At 40.2% G+C, this 20,307-nt stretch overlaps 1 protein-coding gene across 1 annotated transcript; it reads right to left on the bottom strand.

The window, feature by feature from the left end:
• Window positions 1-205: 205 nt before the first annotated feature.
• Window positions 206-18,670, bottom strand: RAB32 (RAB32, member RAS oncogene family; the record flags this gene model as incomplete). The annotated part of the gene is made up of 3 exons (XM_080700336.1): window positions 206-355; window positions 5,821-6,098; window positions 18,427-18,670. 3 exons carry the CDS (start codon window positions 18,668-18,670, stop codon window positions 206-208), a joined length of 672 nt encoding a protein of 223 aa, XP_080556462.1.
• Between the last annotated feature and the right edge of the window lie 1,637 nt (window positions 18,671-20,307).

The raw sequence follows: 20,307 nt of genomic DNA, 5'->3' as shown, positions 1-20,307 counted from the left end.
CCACATCTTGGCAGCAACAACCGCTTAGGTAGGGGTCACCTATTACATCCCAGAGCCACTAGCAAGGGCAATTCTCCAGGTGTTCTGTTCTTGAATGTGCAACTGTGCCCTGTGAGTGTACCTGTGGGGAGAGTCACAGGGCAGAGCGTCACCTGTGACCATTTTTCTCAGGGCTGGGGCGGGCACAGGACAAGTAGAAGCTCCATCAGCAGCACTGAGATCTGCGCTCTTCTATTTTGGTCTTCTGATCCATTTTAATTATGTCCTCATCATTTTCTTCACTTGGAAACCTTTGTTGATTCACAAGAATGTTCTCCACTAGAAACCGGGCGGCTTCGTCTATGTTTATGTTATCCTGTAATACAGAAGCAAAGAACAGAAGCAGTGCTAGCTAGGATCTGTTCATAGAAGAAAACATTAAGCATAGTAGGTGAGCAGGAAGGTTTGTCAGAGGCACCGTAATTACACCAACTATGTCTTCTCTAATACTCAAGTAACTGTCTACAAAGAGTTCAATGATCCTGGGTCGTGGGCTATGGAAAGAACCCTCTCTTTTTACCATGGACATCCTTTTCTGTATTCTTGTTTTAAACTTTTGCCACTGAGATTCTATGAGCTATATTAATAGTGGAAAATGTACCATCCTGCCTGGGCTGCCAAGTAGGTAGGCAAAAGCACTCTGACTAGCAAATCCACACCCTGTGATATTGTGCTAGATTTGTGTTGCTGTGATGAAAACCTGCAAAAATCAGCTTAAAGCAGGAAAGGATTTTTTTTTTTTTTTGGTGGTACTGGGGTTCCTGGAAGCCCTTCTACCTCCGGGCTACACTCCCAGACCTATTTTATATTTTATTTTTGGAAACAGGGTCTCTTAAGCCAGTGCGGCTGGCTTCGAACCTGCGCGATCCTCCTGTCTCCGCCTCCCAAGCGCGGGGATTCTAAGCCTGCGCCATCACGCCCGGCAGGGAAGGGTTTTTTTGATCATGGTTTTGGAGGTGTCAGTCCACGGTCAGCTGGCTTGTTGCTCTGGGCCTGCAGTGAGGCAGGACGTGGTGGCAGCAGAGTGTCAGGAGGAGAGTCACTCAACTTGTGGCAGCCAAGAAACAGAGAGGGAAGAAAAGGCCAGGGACAAGATAACCCTTCCAGGCACACTCCAAGTAAACTGCCTCCTCCAAGGAGGCCAGCCTCCTGTAGTTTCCAGCACCTCCAACAGTCCATTCCTATGATGAATCCATCGGTGCCTTAATCCAGTGTTGAGATCTGAGCCTTTGGTACCCAGTCACCTTCCTAAGTGCCCCACTCCTGTACGCTACTGCACTCAGACAGATTCTGACACAGGAGCCCGCGGTGTCCATTCCAGAGCCAACTCACATCCAATATGTAATTTGCGTAGTCAGGATTCTTTTAAAGAAAAATGAGAAAGGGCTCAAATCACATCAAAATATGTTAAATACATCACGTTGCACCATGAGCACAAATGATCGCTTTTAGTTGCCATGAACAAATGAGTCTGAGACGATCTTGTGGATGCAATCCCCATTAAGGACATCTCATTAGCTACCACAGCACTTCTGTGTCTGATTTTTATGTTGTCATAGAACCCAAAATAAGCCACACATAGAAAGTTCTATGCTTACTTTTTAAAATAATTTCAGATTTTGTAAAACACTGCAAAAATAATAAGATTTCCTAGATACCTTTTCCCCATAATCCTTAAAAACTAACAGCTTAGATATCTACCGTAAAACTCCTGGGTCAGAACATTAGGGAATCGTATTCTGCCAACATTAATCGATCAACCTTATCTAAATTGCACCAGATTATCTCAAGGTTTTATCCCGTTTTTTGTTATTTTACTGGCACACTGTAATTACGCATCCTAGTGAAACTCTAAGTGATACCTTCATACATGCACACATCAGCTGGTATATTTCCCTCCACGCCACACTGCTGTCTCCTCCCCCACTCGGATTAGTGAGATTGGTAGCAGTACCTTTGTATATGAACATCAGATGATTTGGACCGTTTCCTTCCTCAAGCCTCCCTTTCCCCTTTCCACCTCCCTCCCACAGCCCCTTCCCCTGTTCTTTTGGTCTTATCTGAAGTCTCTTTCGCTTTCAATTTTCTCTCTAGCTTCCACGTATAATAGAAAACATATAACGCAAGGCCCTGTATTTGATGCAGCATCATGAGCTGTATTTTGCTGGACTGTCTCTCTGGTCTCTTTAATCCGGGACAGTTCCTTATTCTTGATGCCAGCCAGATAATATCCCCCAATCTGGGTCTGCTTGATATTTCTCTTTCGTTCCATCCAAGTTTTACATTCTTGGACGAGACAAGACAGGGGTTTGCACTTCTTCTCAGAATACCAGAAGACACAAGGAAGCTGTACTGCTGGACTTCTCTCCTAAAGTTACTGCTTCCTGTTACTACTTTGTCAGTACAGATATGTAAAAATACACTCACTGTACTTTTCCTCACTAACTTTAGATCTGTCAATTCCTCCCTAGCATAATTACTGTGGTGTTTAAAGGTGATTTTTTAAATTTACATCCTTTTTTCTATAGTAGTTGAAATTCTGCTGTTAGGGAAAGATTCTCTTCTCTATATATTTAACATTTGTTTACGTACACCATAGATTATTACTGCCTTTTCTGGGTTAAGCCCACCACAACAGTAACTTATTTTGTGGCTCCAATTGTGTTAGATTTCTAGAACTCCTATACACAGGTGCCCGTGCCTCTGTGATGGGTCTCCATCATTTGGCAAATGCTTCTTCAGTTTCTGGCACCACAGAATAACTTGGCACGTTTTAACTTTCTAGTCCTCCCAGCCAATGTGAGTCAGTCATTTATCCACGGATCCTCACGGCTTTCCCCAGAAAACTTATTTGAGAAAACAAAATCCGAGGACTAGTGAAGGTCATTCATCTTATGGTATCATTGCTTTCAAGGCCTTTCAGGGGATAGAGCTAGGAAATTACACACACACACACACACACACACACACACACACACACACACACATTCATATCTATAGCTACTTCTCTGCTAATCTTCATTTAAAAATGTGTGTATATGCTTACAAATACACATAGAAATAGATCTATTTTTATCGTAAATCAAATGTTTATGCCAGGCGTGGTGGCACATGCTTGTAATCCCCATGCTTGGGAGGTGGAGAAAGGAGGATTGTGCTGGTTCGGAGACAGCCTCGCTGGTTTAAGAGACCCTGTTTCCAAATTAAAAAAAAAAAAAAAAAAAAAAAAATATATATATATATATATATATATATATATATATATATATATATATATAATATCCTAATAGGAACCCCAGTACCACCAAAAAAAAGTGTTTATGTTGTTATCTTCCATTGAATCAAACACAATAGATTCACTGTAGCCTCAGCCTTTAAAAGTATCACCTTCCTCAGACAGTAGAAAACCTTGAAGTGTTGTGCTATCTATTCAGGTTTCTTTTACAACACCAACAGTTTTAAGTATTGCCTCTAATACAAGCATGAGTTGGCTCAAAAATTAAAATGGTGATGGTAGAACACAGCACATCTCAGCAGCTGTAACAAAAAAGCATGAGTCTTTGGAAGTCCAAGCATCATTCTGTTCTTCCATCCCCATTTTAACAATATACAATTGCCTAGATGCATTTAGTCACACTTGTTTAGAAACAGAGCTTCCCATATTGCAGTGAAACTAATCACCAAGTTTCACATTAGAAGTCCATTATTTGCCATAAAGGGGAAGGAATGAAACCCATGACTTCAAAATTGTCTTTTGGCTATATTCCTATTAGAACCCAGATCACTGGGATTCAAGTAAAAATCTCATATGACATTGCTTCCCAGCTCAGAATTATACTTAGTGACACTTAGGACTTTTAGCTTATATTTATATTACACAACTTATATTACTAACACAATTTATATTACTGTTAGACTCTTGCAAGATTCCTCGTTCACCATACAGAAATTCTGTTAAAGCCATTTCTATTATAATTGTACAGAAGTCCAGAACAGACCTGAAACTTTGACTCTCTCACATGTATGTGTAATTTTGTCTATAAACATAATAAAACCGATCACTACATAGTCTCAAATTACAAGTCATATCACCATTTATGAATCTTCTATGTAGATCTCAAGAGAGAATTTGAATTTATCTGAAAGATTAATTCAAATAAAACCCAAAGTGGGATTTTACTGCAATATAAAAAAAAATACTCAACTTACATGCTTCCATAAACATTTATAGATACTGCTGCTTTTTTTTTTCCGATGAAGCCAAGAAGTTAAGGCAAAACACTCAACAGACACGCAGAGCCGAGAGAAGCCCAGCCCTGAAAAGGGCTTTCGCTTTCCTGGAAGCCTTTCTTTCTGAGAAGCCCTCCTTCCTGCTGGGCTAAGCGCTTAAGCACCACCATGGTATTCATCTTTCTTATAGGACAAATATTTATTTGTGAAACTGAAATGGAGTAAGATGCTATATTTACCCCATCAAATAGCCTGAAGCTTAGGAGTATTCATGTCTGCTTCCAGGAGACATTCTTTTATCCGTTATCACTCACCATGCTGAGGTTGCCCTGTGGCGCCACCTCTTAACAACTGTTTCCATCATGCTGCCCCCGCTGGCATCAAGTAATCCTCCCCTGTGAGGGGAGGTTTCTAGTGAACTAAAAGTAACTCAGTATCCAGTCTCCACAATGAGGGAGCTGATTTGGAAGAACAATGATACACACACACACACACACACACACACACACACACACACACACACACACACAATGTGCACAGCACATACTACAAACTGCTCTTATATAAAGAATATACAAAGGTAAGCCACATATTGTGGCACATGCTTGTAATCCCAGTACTTGGGAGGGGCTGAAATAGAAGGATCGCAAGTTCAGGTCAACCTCGGCAACTTAGTGAAGCCTTGTTTAAAATGAAACAAAATGGACTTGGGGTGTAGCTCAGAAGTAGAATGCCCCTGCATTCAACCCCTAGGATCCCTCAAAATATACAAATTTATGATGTAATGTTTATCATCATCAAATTGCCTAAACAGGTCAACATTTTATTATAAATCCAATGATTACTTACCCTCTAATTGAAATTCTCAGTGCACATAAACCTCAACTACTTTGAATATTTTTTTTTTACCTTTGCTTTCATGTATATTTAGGAGCTAAGCTGTTCAAAATCCACCTTAAGGATTTTGGTCTCAAAATAATGTTTTTTCCTGCTCCTAATGATGGAAGAAAAAAAATCCACTCTACTGTTAATGAAGAAGCATGTCATAAATGTCCACATTTTTCTCTTGTTCCAATCTTTCACATACATTTAATCAGAAACTTTTCAAACACCTTCTGAATAAATCCTCTTGCTGACCATTCAATGTCTTCTTTCATTCTGCATGAGACATAGATCTCCCCTATATTTCTTTAAGCCTTTTGTAAAAGTCAAAATGCTTGTATTTGACAATACACCTTATTCCCAATTCATATGAGCAACATGATAGGTACCTCAGTTAAAGTACACAAACCCACAGACAAGAGCACTTGAATTTTTCTCTAAATAACAACTCTTTTTTATTTGAATGCAAAATCTGCCCTTTTACTCACTTCCTCATTAGTAAATTTCGAAAATATTTTTGCTGCAGAATCATGGAAGCTATGACATACCCATGCTCTCCTTTACCTGGGTTTCAAACTCTCCTCACAGAAACGCATCTAAATATTTTACAGTTAAGCCCAGAATGACAAGGAGTAAGAAGAGTGGATTCATCAGCAAAGCAGATCTCACCTTGGCAGAGGTTTCAAACCATCCAGAGAAGCCATGGTCTTTGCAGAACTGATCCATCTGAGTAAGGCTCTGGCTAGTATCCCTCTTCTGGTCACATTTATTAGCTAGAAGAACAGCAGGAATAGGGCTGCCATTGGGAAGCTGAACTTTACTATCCAGATCACTTTTCCACTTTAAAACTGCCTCGAATGTGGAAGCCCTTGATATATCAAAGACCACAAAAGCACCAACAGCTTCTTTGTAGTATACTCGGGTCATGTTGCCAAACCGCTCCTGCCCTAGAAATAAATATACAAAAGATTAAACACCTGTAATTCTCACAGAGCAGTATTTAGATGTGGCTCCATTGGTCCTAAGAATAATACTATAAACAAATATCTCTTGTTTCACAGCAACATAAGCGAGTGAGTTTAAGGACACAGACATGGAACCATGACCTCTGAAACAGAAGTGGCTGATGATTAGCTTGAACATACAATTAACTTGTTTTATGTTCTGTGTATGGACAACCCATATGCCATAAACATCAATATGATGGTAATTTAATTTCTTCCTCCTCTCCCCTTGGTCTAGGAAGAGAGGCACACTTGTGAAAAAAAACTCAAGCTGGGCATAGAGGAAGAGATAATAAGCATGCAGGAAGGAGATTAAGTACAGTGGTAAAATGTTAGTCAAAAAGATTAAAACATGACAGGAGATTACGTAGCTCACGTGCTCATCTTTCCTTCATGTCTCTAGCCTATATCCACTATTGACTCAATATGCAAAACTGCTCTCCTCTAAGAAGCAGACGTAGAAGACCTAGTTTCAGAACAAGACATGGTACAACTGGTTGTGTGACTATTACAAGAATCAGTTGCCGAATACTTTGAATATCAGTGTTCTTTTAAAATAATTTAACTTATGTTAAAATACTTTGGGTAAATTCTGCTCCTTCATATAGTGCTGTCTATGCACACAGACAGGATTACAAAACATTCTCTCACTATCTGCTAGCATACTAATCTTTCACATAGGACGATGTTTTCCTTCATCTGAGAGATAAAAAGACAGGCAAAAGGATGCTCGGTCCAGATCAGAAGGATATTGATTAAAGAAGATATGACTAGAATACAGACTTTCTGACTGCCTAAAAGCTACAGAATTAGGATTCTGAACTTCCAAAGCTCGTAACTTCAGGTGTTAAATTACTCTCTAGATTAGGGGAAGGAATTAATAGTAATCAATGTGGATGTAAGATTTATAACTGTGATTTATGATAAAGACATAATACTTTCCTGTTCAAACACATGATGAGAAACACACTTTATCTACATTCCATTGATACATATTGAATTTACATTTTATTTGAACAAATGCAAAGCAACTCCAACTTAAAAAATATTCTCTCCTATAGACTTTACATGCCATAATACATATTTATACATTACTTTACAAAACAGTGGAAGAATATGACAATCGTCAAGCTTATATAAATAAACTTTTAACTCATTGTTTATGAAAACTTCTTATGTGGGTTTATCTGAAGTGGTATTATTATAGTCTAAAGACTAAAGGATCACATGTGAAACTATTATATTTTGCTGGTCAAATAAATCTAATCAGTCAATCAGATAGTTCATTTTATCATAAAGCCCACATATATAAAAAGTTAGCAATGGTACCATTTTTCATAAACCTACCTGTAATAATCATATATGACATGTTCACTTAGGATATTCCAACTCAATAGTAATATTGATTCAAAATCAGTGTCACTATTCTGCAAAAGAATTACCTAAATGCTTTTAAGCTATTCAGACTACAATTTCTAATAAAGTAGTATCCCAAATACTTCGATTTTTATGAGTTTTAATGATTAAAAATGAAAGGACTATGGTGAAAAGAATAGTCTCATTAAGATAGTCTTAGAGTAAAAAAGACCAAAGGATTAAAATTTTAAGAAAATTTTAATTAAATTAAGTTTAATTTCATTTAAAATTTCTTAGAGTAAGAAATATCAAAGGATTAAAATTTTAAGGTAATTGTAATTTAAAATTAAGCATTCCTTTGGACCATCCTTTTAATTTAGAAAAGAAGATAGACTGGCAAATACGTAAAGAATATAAATATTCAAATGTTACAAAGAAATATGGAACTTTATTAGCTATTACTTTTTAAAGCCACTTATAAATGCCAATTAATTTTTATAAATCATACTAAGTGATATAAAAATTCACTCATGTATGTTTTCTGATAAATCATGAGGCAAATCAAAGTACCTGTGACAAGAAGCTTTAAAGAGGACCCTGCAGCCAGGCGTGGTGGCACACACTTGTAATCCCCGCGCTTGGAAGGCAGAGACAGGAGGATCGTGCAGGTTCAAAGCCAGCCGCGCTGGCTTAAGAGACCCTGTTTCCAAATTTAAAAAAAGTATAAAAATAGGTCTGGGAGTGTAGCCCGAAGGTAGAAGGGTTTCCAAAAAAATAAATAAATAAATAAAAAAGGACTTTGCGGTTTAGAAATGTTAATCAATTTTCCTGATATCCAAAGGCTAGAATCTGAAACTCTCAGAAACACTAATATCAGAAACTGCTTTTATTTAAATAGCCACACTATATATCAAATCAAAAAAGTGTCAATTACACAATTAAGAGCATAAAAAGAAAAATATACGACAGATAAAATGTAAATCATGTCTCTGAAAATGATTTGTACCGAAAATAAATGCATAAAGAACTTCAAGATTCCCAAGTAAGAACATTTCAAAAATAATCAGCAGGGCGTGGTGGTGCACCCTTGTAATCCCCGCGCTTGGGAGGTGGAGACAGGAGGATCACGCAGGTTCGAAGCCAGCCTCTCTGGCTTGAGACACTGTTTACAAATAGAAATATAAAAAATAGGTGTCTGGGAGTGTAGCCCAGAAGAAGAAGGGTTTCCAGGAACCCCAGTACCACCAAAAAAAAAAAAAAAAAAAAATAGAACAGACACTATGAAAATGCAAGCAATTTCTGCCATACTAAATGTTCTGGGTTGAGTCCTGATGGAGTGCTAAGGGCTGAGTAGTTTAGGAAATCTGTACTTCTGAAATATAAGTTTTGTTTCAGAGGAGTGCCAGTATGTAGAGCTGAAGTTTGAAGCAGACTGGAAATAGAACAGAGCCTCGGGTATTCTTCTTAGTAGTTTTGTTGAATACACTCAGATTAGTTCAGGGAGAACTCTAGGAACACCATCTTCCTTGAACAGTGCTAGCACAGTCAATACTAATGCTAACGAGGAGGTACCCCAAATCATCTAGTCCAAGCTCTCTTATTTTATGATGAGAGAATAAGGCCTCTGAAGATAAAATTATTTGAATTTCTTTGGTTGACTTGCTATCTACTGTGCTATCTTTTATCCAGTCATTTACAGGAGTAGACATCTCTGCATGGGCCTATGGCCCATGTGACCAAAAAAATTCTTGACGGTACTAGAAGCCCAAAGTGACTTAAAGGGAACATAGTGCTACTAAATGTCACATCCCCTTTTATGTGTGACACGATGCTGTTCCCTCAGTAGCTGAGGGAAGACTATCTCCTGAAGAGTGTGTTAGTCACTCTAAAACTGGGGACAGTCTTTGTCATCCACATTACCCCTGGCATAGAGACAGCACATCGCCAGTGACTCTCAAAATGTTTTGACCCTTAAACAATGAGCTACTTCCTTCTCTAAAGGAAGAAATCTTGATTGTAATTTGACATGTTGGCACTAAAAAGGAGAAAAAGAGCACAGTGCCAGTCATATAGGCTTAAAAGATATTTAAAAATTCATACAACCTTTTACACATGTGACTGAGTGAACCTTAAAGTGCGCGTGCTGGGAAAGGTTTAAAAATCCTAATATCTGGAGGCCCCCAACACTCATGACGTTGCAAAGGACTTGAAACACCAAAAGTCGTATTTCCAAGAATATGTATTCCTGTTAAAAACTACTCAAAATTATTTGCCTTACCTCATTAATGCTAATGAAAATCTTAAGATGAAAGTATTTCCCTTTGGATTTAAAAAAGGAAGCACTAAATTCTGCTGTTATCAGAAATACAAGTCAGAGACACTGTCTTGGATTCTTGTCACCGCTTTTGTTTAGTTTTGTAAGGTCTCCCTCTCTATTTTTCCTTCATGCTCCCATTTGACATACAGTATAAATGTCTCTTTTAATATTATTTGAAATTCAAAATATAAATTTCACAAGTTAAGTTCTATGATGAAATGGTGTTTAGTTTTCCAAGTACAAACACCTTTTCCCCATCTGCTGATAATTACCAAGCTATACATTACTATTCAAGCTATATATTACTACACAGTTTCGAAATGGAAAGATGTTAAAAGAAAAATCTTTAAATCTCATTGCATATTTCAGAAATGAAGTATTTCCAATAAGCTACCTCTAATCATAAATTATAAGAAGATACTTATTTACCCATATCGAAATAGTGTACTGACTTGTGTCCAAACTCAATAGTTTTAATGGTTCAAGATATTAGACAGGTAGGTCCGTTGGCACGAGCCTATGATCTCAGAACTTGGGAGGCTAAGACAGCAGGATCAAAGGTTTGAAGCCAGCTTCAAACTTAGTGGAGTGGCTCTCAGCAACTTAGTGAAAGCCTGTTTCCAAATAAAAAATAAGATAGGGCTGGGGGTGTAGCTTGAAGGTAGAATGCCCCTGCATTCAATCCCCAGCACCCTCTCCCAACACACAAAAATACTGGGGCCTTTCTTTCTTTCTTTCTTTCTTTCTTTCTTTCTTTCTTTCTTTCTTTCTCCCTCCCTTCCTTCCTTTCTCTTTTCTCTTCTCTTCTTTTCTTTTCTTTCTCATTAGAGGCTGAACCCAGAGGGATTGTACCTCTGAGAAATACCCCCAGTTCCTGAGGGCCTCCCTAAACTTCTGAAACTGGTTTTGAACCTATGATCCTCCTGTCTCAGCCTTCTCAGTACTGTGCCCACGTAGGCTCTTTCCTTTTGAAATACATGTATTCAACAGGCTAAAAGGCATTGTGTCTGTGTCCTATAACTTACTCCTATATCTGTGTACTGGGCTCAAAGGGAACCTCCTCATCTCACTTCTAGGAAGTATAACTAGGAAACAGGCAACAGGCAGGCTTGCAGGCTAGGGGAGTCCTCCTACAGTGTAGTGACTCGGTAGTTATGAAGGATTACTATTTACCTATCCCAATTTCCCCTCACAGAATTTTATTTGATGAGGCCAGGTGTCTAGTATATAATAAGCCTAAGCAGCGGGATGTGCCCATCTGATTGGGCCACAGAGACCAAGAATATGACCCAGGGATAGCTGGGGGATGAAAAGCTGGCCTCTGCCCATGATGATTTAATGGTACTTCTCATCAGTCTTGGACTATCCAACCAGACTTCCTTGTGAGAAAAAGAACTCCTCTCCAGCTAAGATAGGATGCATATGCACACTGATGAGATGAAGTCAAATCAACGGATACAGTTGATGCTGAAGAATCTGTGTCGTAAGTACCTCGGGTGATTCTGATGGAAGACGCTCCACATAATCACACTAAGAACCCTGATATAACAACTTCTAGAAATAATTAAAGCCACTGCAGAAGATGCTTAAGAAAAATGAGTGGATAGGAGGGAGTGAAAATAATGAGGAAGAAGAGAATGTAGATCACATGTCAGTTAGAAAGACCAACAGACATCCTTAAACTAAACCTTTGTGATCCACTTATTTTTCCAGACAGTTATGGTTTAGTCTAAAAAAAAAAAAAGAATGAAAAGGCCCTATGCCAAGCCTATTCTATCAAGAAGTACATAACACTTTTGAAAATACGATTGAACAGAACTCTACAGCACCTTTCCTTGGGCTTCTGACTCCCCCTCCCGAAGCCTTCTCGCATGTGTATGGCTGTACTTTTCTCACCTTCCAAGAGAAGATCTCTCTATCCATGATAATGCAGTGTAAACTCTTCACTTAGCTTACTCTCTGTAACTTGTGTTGATTAAGTGTGAAATCATCACTATTTTAAGCTTATGCTATTACTGAGCTACAAATGTAAGACCTTCACATTTTCCGTCCGCAAAAGAGCACTTTTCTCACTTCACAATCTATTTTAGAAAGTGCTAAGGAATATATATTAATTCATTTTTAATTTTCTGTATTTTATAATTTGCTGATACTTGGGGGCTCGCAGGCCTGGAGAGGAACTTTCCCTCTCAGAGTTAGCTAGGTTTTAGAGCTAGCAAACCACTTTAGTCAGTCACAAAAATAATAAATTGGATGCTCTCTCTAATATGGGAAATCTAGGAAGAAATGGGTCATAGGAGAAACTCTAGATGAAGAAGGAGATTCTATAGATGAGCAAATAAGATGACATGAGGGGATGGGAGGGGGAAAGAGGGAAACTCTCTAATGCACATGATGTACTTTAACAAACATATCAAAGTCAATCACTAAAACAAACATGGGGATGAGGGAGGGGGAGGAAATGGGGTGGGAATTGGGGGAGGACTAAGTGGGTGATGTGTGCATGTATGTCTCCACCATCTTGTACCCCATTAAGATGTATGAGTACAATGTACCAATAAAAAAAATTTTAAATCCACTTATCTGCATGCATATCTCTGAAATGCAAGCCAATCAATCCTAAAATCTTATGTTACCCATCAGTCTTCTTTGATCATGTTCCTGAAGACTAAACATTATCTCTTTGCCCAGATAATACCAGGAACAGGTATCAGACAAAGAAGAACAACCTAACATCTCAGAGAACACTGAACTTATTCAAACTGTCCAATCCCAAACTCGCTCAATTTGCAAACCCTTCCTCACTCATTCCTACATTTGAAGACCACTGAAAACCTCTAGTCTAGGATTCATGTTTGTTCTGTCTGGTGACTGTCTCTAGTGCTTCTTCCTGTGGCTCTGCTTGGCAATGGTGTTACCGAACTGTGTCAGTAACCAACTCTCTTTTCAAAGGCTTCTGATCTTTGGCCTCATCCTTCCTGAATAAAAACAAAGTCCTGGATACCTTTTGAAACAGAATGAATATCACAAAAAATTCCATATTGAAATCTTACAAAAAATAAATGGTTGCTATGCCATTATATATAATGGATATAATTTCTCCTGAAATATATTTAGAAATAACACTGTATCCCCGGAGTAATACATGGCTTCCAGGTTAAGTCAATGAGGCTTTACAGCAGTCCAAACCAACATTTACACTTACTGCTTTGCTTTTCCAAGGTGTATGCTACAACCAAAAACCAACAAAACAGCCTTGCTACTTGTAGAAAAGCTCAGAGTTTAGAAACAGACTTTAACAATGTGTGCAGAATGATGGAGCCAGTAAAAAACTATCTACCTTTGAATTACTGTGTTTAATACGTGTATATATAGATAGATATGCAGATAGATAGATAGGAAGGAAATGATTGAAAACAGGAATTGTGGTAAGTATGAATTATAAGTTATATGCTCTAATTTAGCGTTACTTGGAACATTTGAAAAATTAGAAAAGAATTTGTGTGACTGTTTTGACACCACTGTAACAAAACTTGCTACACTGTTAAAAGCTTATTGTCTTCCTGTCTCAGAGTTATGGAACCCATCTCCCATATGGTGCCACTGACTACCTGTGTTTTTTGGTCTGTAGTAGCCATCTCTGTATGTAGATTATGGAGTATCCAGAACCCTGCGATTCAATTCAAATGGCTGGGAGGGAAGGGATATTTTAGAATTTCCTACCCGCACTTCACTGCCTCTATTGCCAACCTGAGTATCTTTCAGCTTAACAGGCTGAACCGGACAACTGAAAATGCTAACATTCCCAAAAGGGATGGCCCTACGCATATCAGTATCAGGATAATTTCTAAGAATTCTCCTAGCAGTTATAAGAGCTGATGACCAAGTGCCTGCCTGGGCAATTGTGAATACACAGCCCATAGTGGAGCACCCTAAGATATCTCAGAATTCAGAAACCGAGAAAGATTTCAAGGTGTCAAAGGGGACAGCAGGCGTGGCTTATAATTCTGCACAGTAATTGAGCCTCAGTATGACTAGGATGGCAAGACTAGAGGAGTCAGACCACTCCTACGTAATAGACAGGAAAAAGCCCTTGACCGGCGCATATGTAACTGGCTGCCAATAAGTAATAAGAAACTCTAGGTCTCCATCAACAGATGAATGGATTGCAGGATTATGGGAAATATACAGAATGGAATTCTATTCAGCTATAGAGAAGAACAAAATCATGCCATTCACTATAAGATAGAAAGATTGAAAGATTTGGAGAACATTATATCAAGTGAGATCAGCCAAGCACAGTATTTCTAAACTAGGGAGCAGTGGGGATGCCAGAGGGACTCCAGATAATGGAGGGGAAACCTCAGCAAAGCTAGAATGGAAGGACAGGAGACCAAGAAGGCTGAGGTTGATTAATGGAGGAGCTACATCTGAATACCTGGACACTCATTGTTGGGATGGGGGAAGTGAAACCGGGGAAGGAGAAGAGAAGACACCAAACACAGTTTAAATGTATACCATTTTTAATAAAAATGAAATAATAATAAAATGTATTAATATAGCATGGTTAACTTGGACACTCATTGTTGGGAGGGAGGAAAGGGGAACAGGAGGAGGGGAGAGGATCACGAAGCACTCCCTAAATTTATACCATTTTCAATATGTTTCACATATAAATAAAAATTTAAAAATCAAACAAAAGAAAGAAACACTATAGTATTTGTGCATGAAAAAAATACTAGAATAATTATATAGACTAATTCCTCAAATCACTGCTTCCTCCTATTTAAAAGCTAACCAAAGATTAATGATCCCAGATTAGTAGTTTACAAAAAGCATCTGAGATAATAATCCTGTTTCTTTCTCATGAAGGTTGAAAGAGAGTTAAGAAAGAAGACGACAGGAAACGACTTGATAGAATAATTAGCAAAGTACAAGATGTAAGAAGAAACTCAGGATCAACTTTCTGCTTTAGGGCACAAATCAAATAACAAAACATACATATAAATAGAGCTTATATGATTTATAGTGTTTTCTAGGCATGATTTTGTGTTTGGGTAAAATTTCCATGAACTTCACAGCAAATTATCCCTAATTTATAATTTGGCCCAAAAGAGAATTGCAAATCACTTCAATCAATATATCACGTCTAACATAAAATGTATAAGATTTAAATTGGACTAGCCATTCAGCCTGTCTTGGAAATTCTATACTTGATCATAAACAATAACCCTACAATTCGTGGTCACCCAGGCACTACTTTATCTACACTATGCACTAAAAGAAGTATCAGGGGCATCTCTTATTACATCTTAATTTGATGTGCATGTATTCAGCTATTTTTAAAACCTAAATAAAGACTTTATTATCTTAGTGGATTAAAGTTATGCACTGAGCAGCTGTCTCCAAGCAGGTATGAATTTAAGAGGCAGCTATTGTTTTCATTCAAATATAGTATTAAGCTATAGCCTCATTTTAAAACTAGTAGGCTTCAATGCCATGAGAAAAGATTCATTCAAGTCTGTCTTTGAAAGCTACCATCGATCTTAATTTGAAGAGTTTAGCCAAATATGCTTGGTCATATTTGCAGAAAACATTCAAGATTTCTTACTTATTATACTTGCCAAAGCTTTCCAGGATAAGGGCTATTCATATAATTTCTTTATGGCCTTGCCCAACTCTAAAATCTCCAAAATAACAGCAATAAAGAGAGAAAAAAGAAACTAGTAATAACACCAAACCTTAGGTTAGTCATATCAGTGGGCTGACTCCACCTCCTGTTTTGCAATCAAGGAATATTTCTTTCCTTTGAGAATTCAGGACGATCCAGCTTCTTATTACTGCATGAAGCAAATATGTCTTGCCTTGGGGGAGATTTTGCGACTGGCTTTTACTTGGCCTTCATTATATCATCCCTACTTAATTCAAATGGTATGAAGTAGGACACACTCGTAGCTCAAATACACAAACCAACTCTCAAAGATGCAGCTCCCCAAATCTTCACACAAATCTGTTATTTTTTGCTCTAGATATGATTAAATGGAAACTCTTACTTAAGAAGAACCTAAGAAGTTTAATTACCTTAGAAGTTTACTTCTAATTTTGTTAATTGCTGATGGAATCTCACCACCTATTCTTGTTGAAACAACTGTAGCTGAAAAACAGAAATCCCTTTTGAAGATCTTAAAATGGCTTTTTTTTTTCCCCCCAGAAAAGCTCAAGATTTGGATTTAGGCAAAAGTACAAAGAGATCCCACCTTTGCAGGTATCTGCCAGAGTATGATGAAGGTGGGATGCACCTCCATCCTGGCTATATGGGTCTGTTCAAGAACGAGAGGAAGAGAATAGGTGACGGCCCAGAAGAAACTCTCCCTCCTGCTTTGGTTTTCTCAAATCTCCAAACAAGCATTTCACCATGAAGCTTAAAAACCTATTCATCATAAAAACCTAGCCATTCATACCCATTTACCTGAAGTGGGCCTCAATCAGAACTTAGTATTTAAACGCACGCTAATTTACATAAAGAATGAGCCAAGTCAACCACCTTTCTAGGCAGGAGTTTAAAACCCTGTTTGTGGGAAAGCTCCACTGGTCATTCCTAGACGAGGATGGTCACAGGGTACAGCAGCCTTTAAAACCCAAGGCTTTATCAAGCAGCAGCAGCACGTTCACCAATGCTCTGGGCAACAGCAGGAAGTGTTTTGAAAGAAGCCTTGGCTTCAAAAGATGACTTTTCAAACGTACTTTTGGTTTTTTGTAACAAAAAAAAAAAAGAAGAAGAAAAGGAAAAAAAAAAAAAAAACTGCTGAACCCAAGGCTGATTACCTCTTTTCCTGAGGATCTGATAAATGTGTTCTTTTATCTGAAGTAGACAAATTTACTAATTTACTTTTTTTTTTTTTTTTTTTTTTTTTTTGCGGTACCAGGGATGGAACCCAGGGGCACTCTACCTCCCAGCTACACCCCAGTCCTATTTCTTATTCCTGTGTGTGTGTGTGTGTGTGTGTGTGTGTGGTACTAGGGGTGGAACCCAGGGGCTTTTCTATCACCAGGCTCTACTCTCAGACCTATTTTATACTTTATTTGGAAACAGGGTCTCACTAAGTTGCTGAGAGCCTCACTAGCAGCTTCCATCCTGTGCTATCCTCCTGTCTCTGCCTCCCAAGCGTGGGGATTACAACCGTGTGCCACCATGCCCAGCTTAATCCTTATTTTGAAACAGGGTCTCACTGAGTTGCAAAGGGCCTCACTAAGTAGCTGAGCCTGTCTTTGAACCACAATCCTCCAGTCTCAGCCGGAGATTACAAGCGTGCACCACTACACATGGCTGACAAATTTACTCTTAAATAAATGAGTATGAAGTTTAGAATTTTTCAATATTTTCATATATATCACAGGCTCTAAATAATGAGAGAACTACCTTGCAGATAGTAGTCATGTGCTCCTGGTACTCTACTCCCAGCTGGGTAACCAAAGCTTAGAGGGGCTGTAGGAATTATACAGAGACCCCTCCAACCGTGAACACACTCCTGGTCAGGTTCTCTGTGGAGGACTGAGTTCCCGTAGTGAATGAACAGGGTAACCTTTGCTACCAAGTCCATACTGGAACTTTCCAGTAGTTCCCTCTTTTTCAATGTCCACATCCCCACCCTGTCTGCCACACCAGCCAGCCAGAGGGCAGATGTTCATAAATTACAGTTAAGTGTATTCCTCCAAGAGAATGATTCTTACATTCCAGAGTGACAACTGGAAGCAAGAGCCAGGGACACAATACAGTGTTTGTGGGATGGGGAGGCCAAGGCCAGGGGTAAGGGCAGGCCTTGGCTTGGAGAAGGAGGTAAAAGCTTAAACCTTCAGAGAAACTTTCCCAGGCCTACCTGGGTGACCCGCCTCCTGCCTAGAGGGCTAGGAGCATAGAAGTTTCCCTTACAAAGACCAGGCTCAAATCCAAGGCTTTCTTGTCCCTAGCTCTGACTCTTCCTGGTAGATTATAGGCTTGTCATTAGTTAAAGTTAACATTTCTGGAAAAGTCTTTGTGACTTCCTCTCCTGCTGGTCAGGAGGGAGAAATCCCTCCCTAATGTGGGGCTCAGACCTGAAATGGGTGCAGGAAAAACTTGCTGAAAAGAAAGGAACCTGGGGTTCAGCTTGGGTCCTGCCACTACTGTAGTATACTCTAGTGACCGCTGGCGGAGAGGAGCCAGCCCCTGCAAAGGCTTGAGCCCCCTTCATGGCCTGCACCAGGCTCCGCCCCAACTCTTCCAGATCAGTGAGTTTAAACTTTTAGAAGAGCTGGTGGGGCTTCCTCGCCGCCTGTGAGGACAGAGAGCCCTGGAGTGGGTGGAGGGCCTCCCCTCCATCTCTGACAGACCTGGGGGCTGCACTAACCCTGCCCTGCTTTGAAAGGCCTCCACTACTGCCCAGGTCATTGTGAGTCCCCTGGCCGCCTCCCAGGGCATCTTCCCTTTTCTCTTGCCTCCCTTCTTCAAGAAGTACACAGACCAAAAGTTCAGGCCGAGGACAGAGAGAGAGAGACCAGGCTGTAGAGAGGAGCTGAGCGCCTGCAGGGGCGCAGGAGGGACTCGGGCGCCTGGCTTACCCGCGATGTCCCACAGCTGCAGGCGCACCAGCGTCCTGCTGTCCCAGTTGAGGACCTTGAGGGCGAAGTCCACGCCGATGGTGGCCCGGTAGTGCTGGGAGAAGAGCTGGTGGACATAGCGCTTAATGATGCTGGTCTTGCCCACGCCCAGCTCGCCGATGACCAGCACCTTGAAGAGGTGCTCGTGGGTCTCAGGCGCCGCGGCGGCCGCCGCCCCCAAGTCCCCGGGTCCCCCGCCCGCCATGGGCGCCAAGTCCCGCTGCGCTGCGCCCCGGGGCCGCCAGACGCGCGGACACTCGGAGAGGCCGCCGATCGCCTGCGTGCAGTGGTCACAGGACCCGGAACCGCCCGAGGACCCGCCCCTGCCTGGCCAGCCCGGCCAGCCGGCTCAGGACTTCCTCCCCGCCGCCCGGCCCGCCCCCTGGAGGCCAGGCTCTGGCTCCCGGAGCCGGCGGGTCACCCAGGCCCAGGGAGAGCGCCAGGCCCAAAGAACCCCAAAGACTGCCCAGAGCCCGGCACCCGAGCCCTTGCCTTTTGTCTCCAGCAGCCCGCGTCCAGCAAAGAGATAGTCAGCCACCTTTGACTCTGAACTCAACCAGGGACTGAGGGCTGGGTCCTATGAAAGTGCCAGTTTAAACATTTTAGGAATCCTCGGGCTCTTAGCAATGGAACCTAGTGAGACCCTGTTTAAAAACAAAAACTAAACAAACAAATAAACAAAACCTGGGGTGTGGCTCAGAGGTAGAATGCCCCTGGGTTTGATCCTCAGTTAAAAAAAAAAATCGTCCAATTTACACTAGGTCCAATGGTATTTCAAGAATCCCCTTTTCTCTAGATCTTTTTTGATAACAGCTTTCATAAGAGCGTGAGATGCTGACATTATAGTTTTGATTTGCGTTTCCCTGAGGTTAGTGGTATTGAGCACTTTTCCACATACCTAGGTCTGTAGGTCTTTTGGCGTTTGTGTGGTGCTGCGGATTGAGCCGACGAGTGTTTTATGTGTGTCACACCACTAGCACTACTAAATTTTTTCTTTTTTGGAACAGGGCCATTAAATTTTAAATTTAGTGCCATTAAATTGTTGAGGGTCTCCCTAAATTGCGGAGGCTGGCCTGGAAACTGTGGTCCTCCTTATCAGCCCCCTAATTACTGGGATTAGAGAGATGTGTACCATGCTGGGCTCCATTGGTAATCTTTAGAAGAATGTCCATTCAGATCCTTAGTACTTTTGTTGTTTGGGTATGTATTTAGTTAGTTTTCTTTTAGTTAGTTAGTGGGTATTGTTCACTGTTGAGTTGTATGAGCTCCTAATGTATTTTGAATATTAGCCCCCTGCCAGATACATGATTTACAAATATTTTTTCCCAATCTGTGGATTGCTTTTTATTGTTGTTTCCTTTGCTGTTCAGAGGCTTTCTAGTTTGATGGAATCCCACTTGTTTTTGCTTTTGTAGTGGAAACTTTTGGTATGTTATCCAAAATATTATTGTTAACAACAATGTCATGATATGACCCAGCAGTCTCTCTTCTGGGTGCGCGCGCACACACACACGCACGTGCACACGTACACAGACACAGACACACACATGCACATATACACGTACACACAGTCTCTCTCTCACATACACACACACACACACACACACACACACACACACACACACACACAACGGGATTTCATTTGTATTCCCAAATAATTCTTTGTAGCACAATAGCCAAGATAGATACAGAAGCAACTATCGTGTCTATGGACAGACAGATTGGTAAAGAGGCTGTAATTCACATTTATAAGGGAGTATCATTCAACCTTATAAGTGGAGATTCTGCCATTGGCGACAAAATGGAAGAAACTGGAGGAAATTGATTGTACTAAGTAAAAGA

Source organism: Muscardinus avellanarius (genome assembly GCF_963383645.1).
Source record: "Muscardinus avellanarius genome assembly, chromosome: 8".
In the NCBI taxonomy this organism is placed as follows: domain Eukaryota; kingdom Metazoa; phylum Chordata; class Mammalia; order Rodentia; family Gliridae; genus Muscardinus; species Muscardinus avellanarius.
The sequence above is the reverse complement of the archived record's forward strand: the minus strand, read 5'-3'. Positions and strand labels throughout refer to the sequence as shown.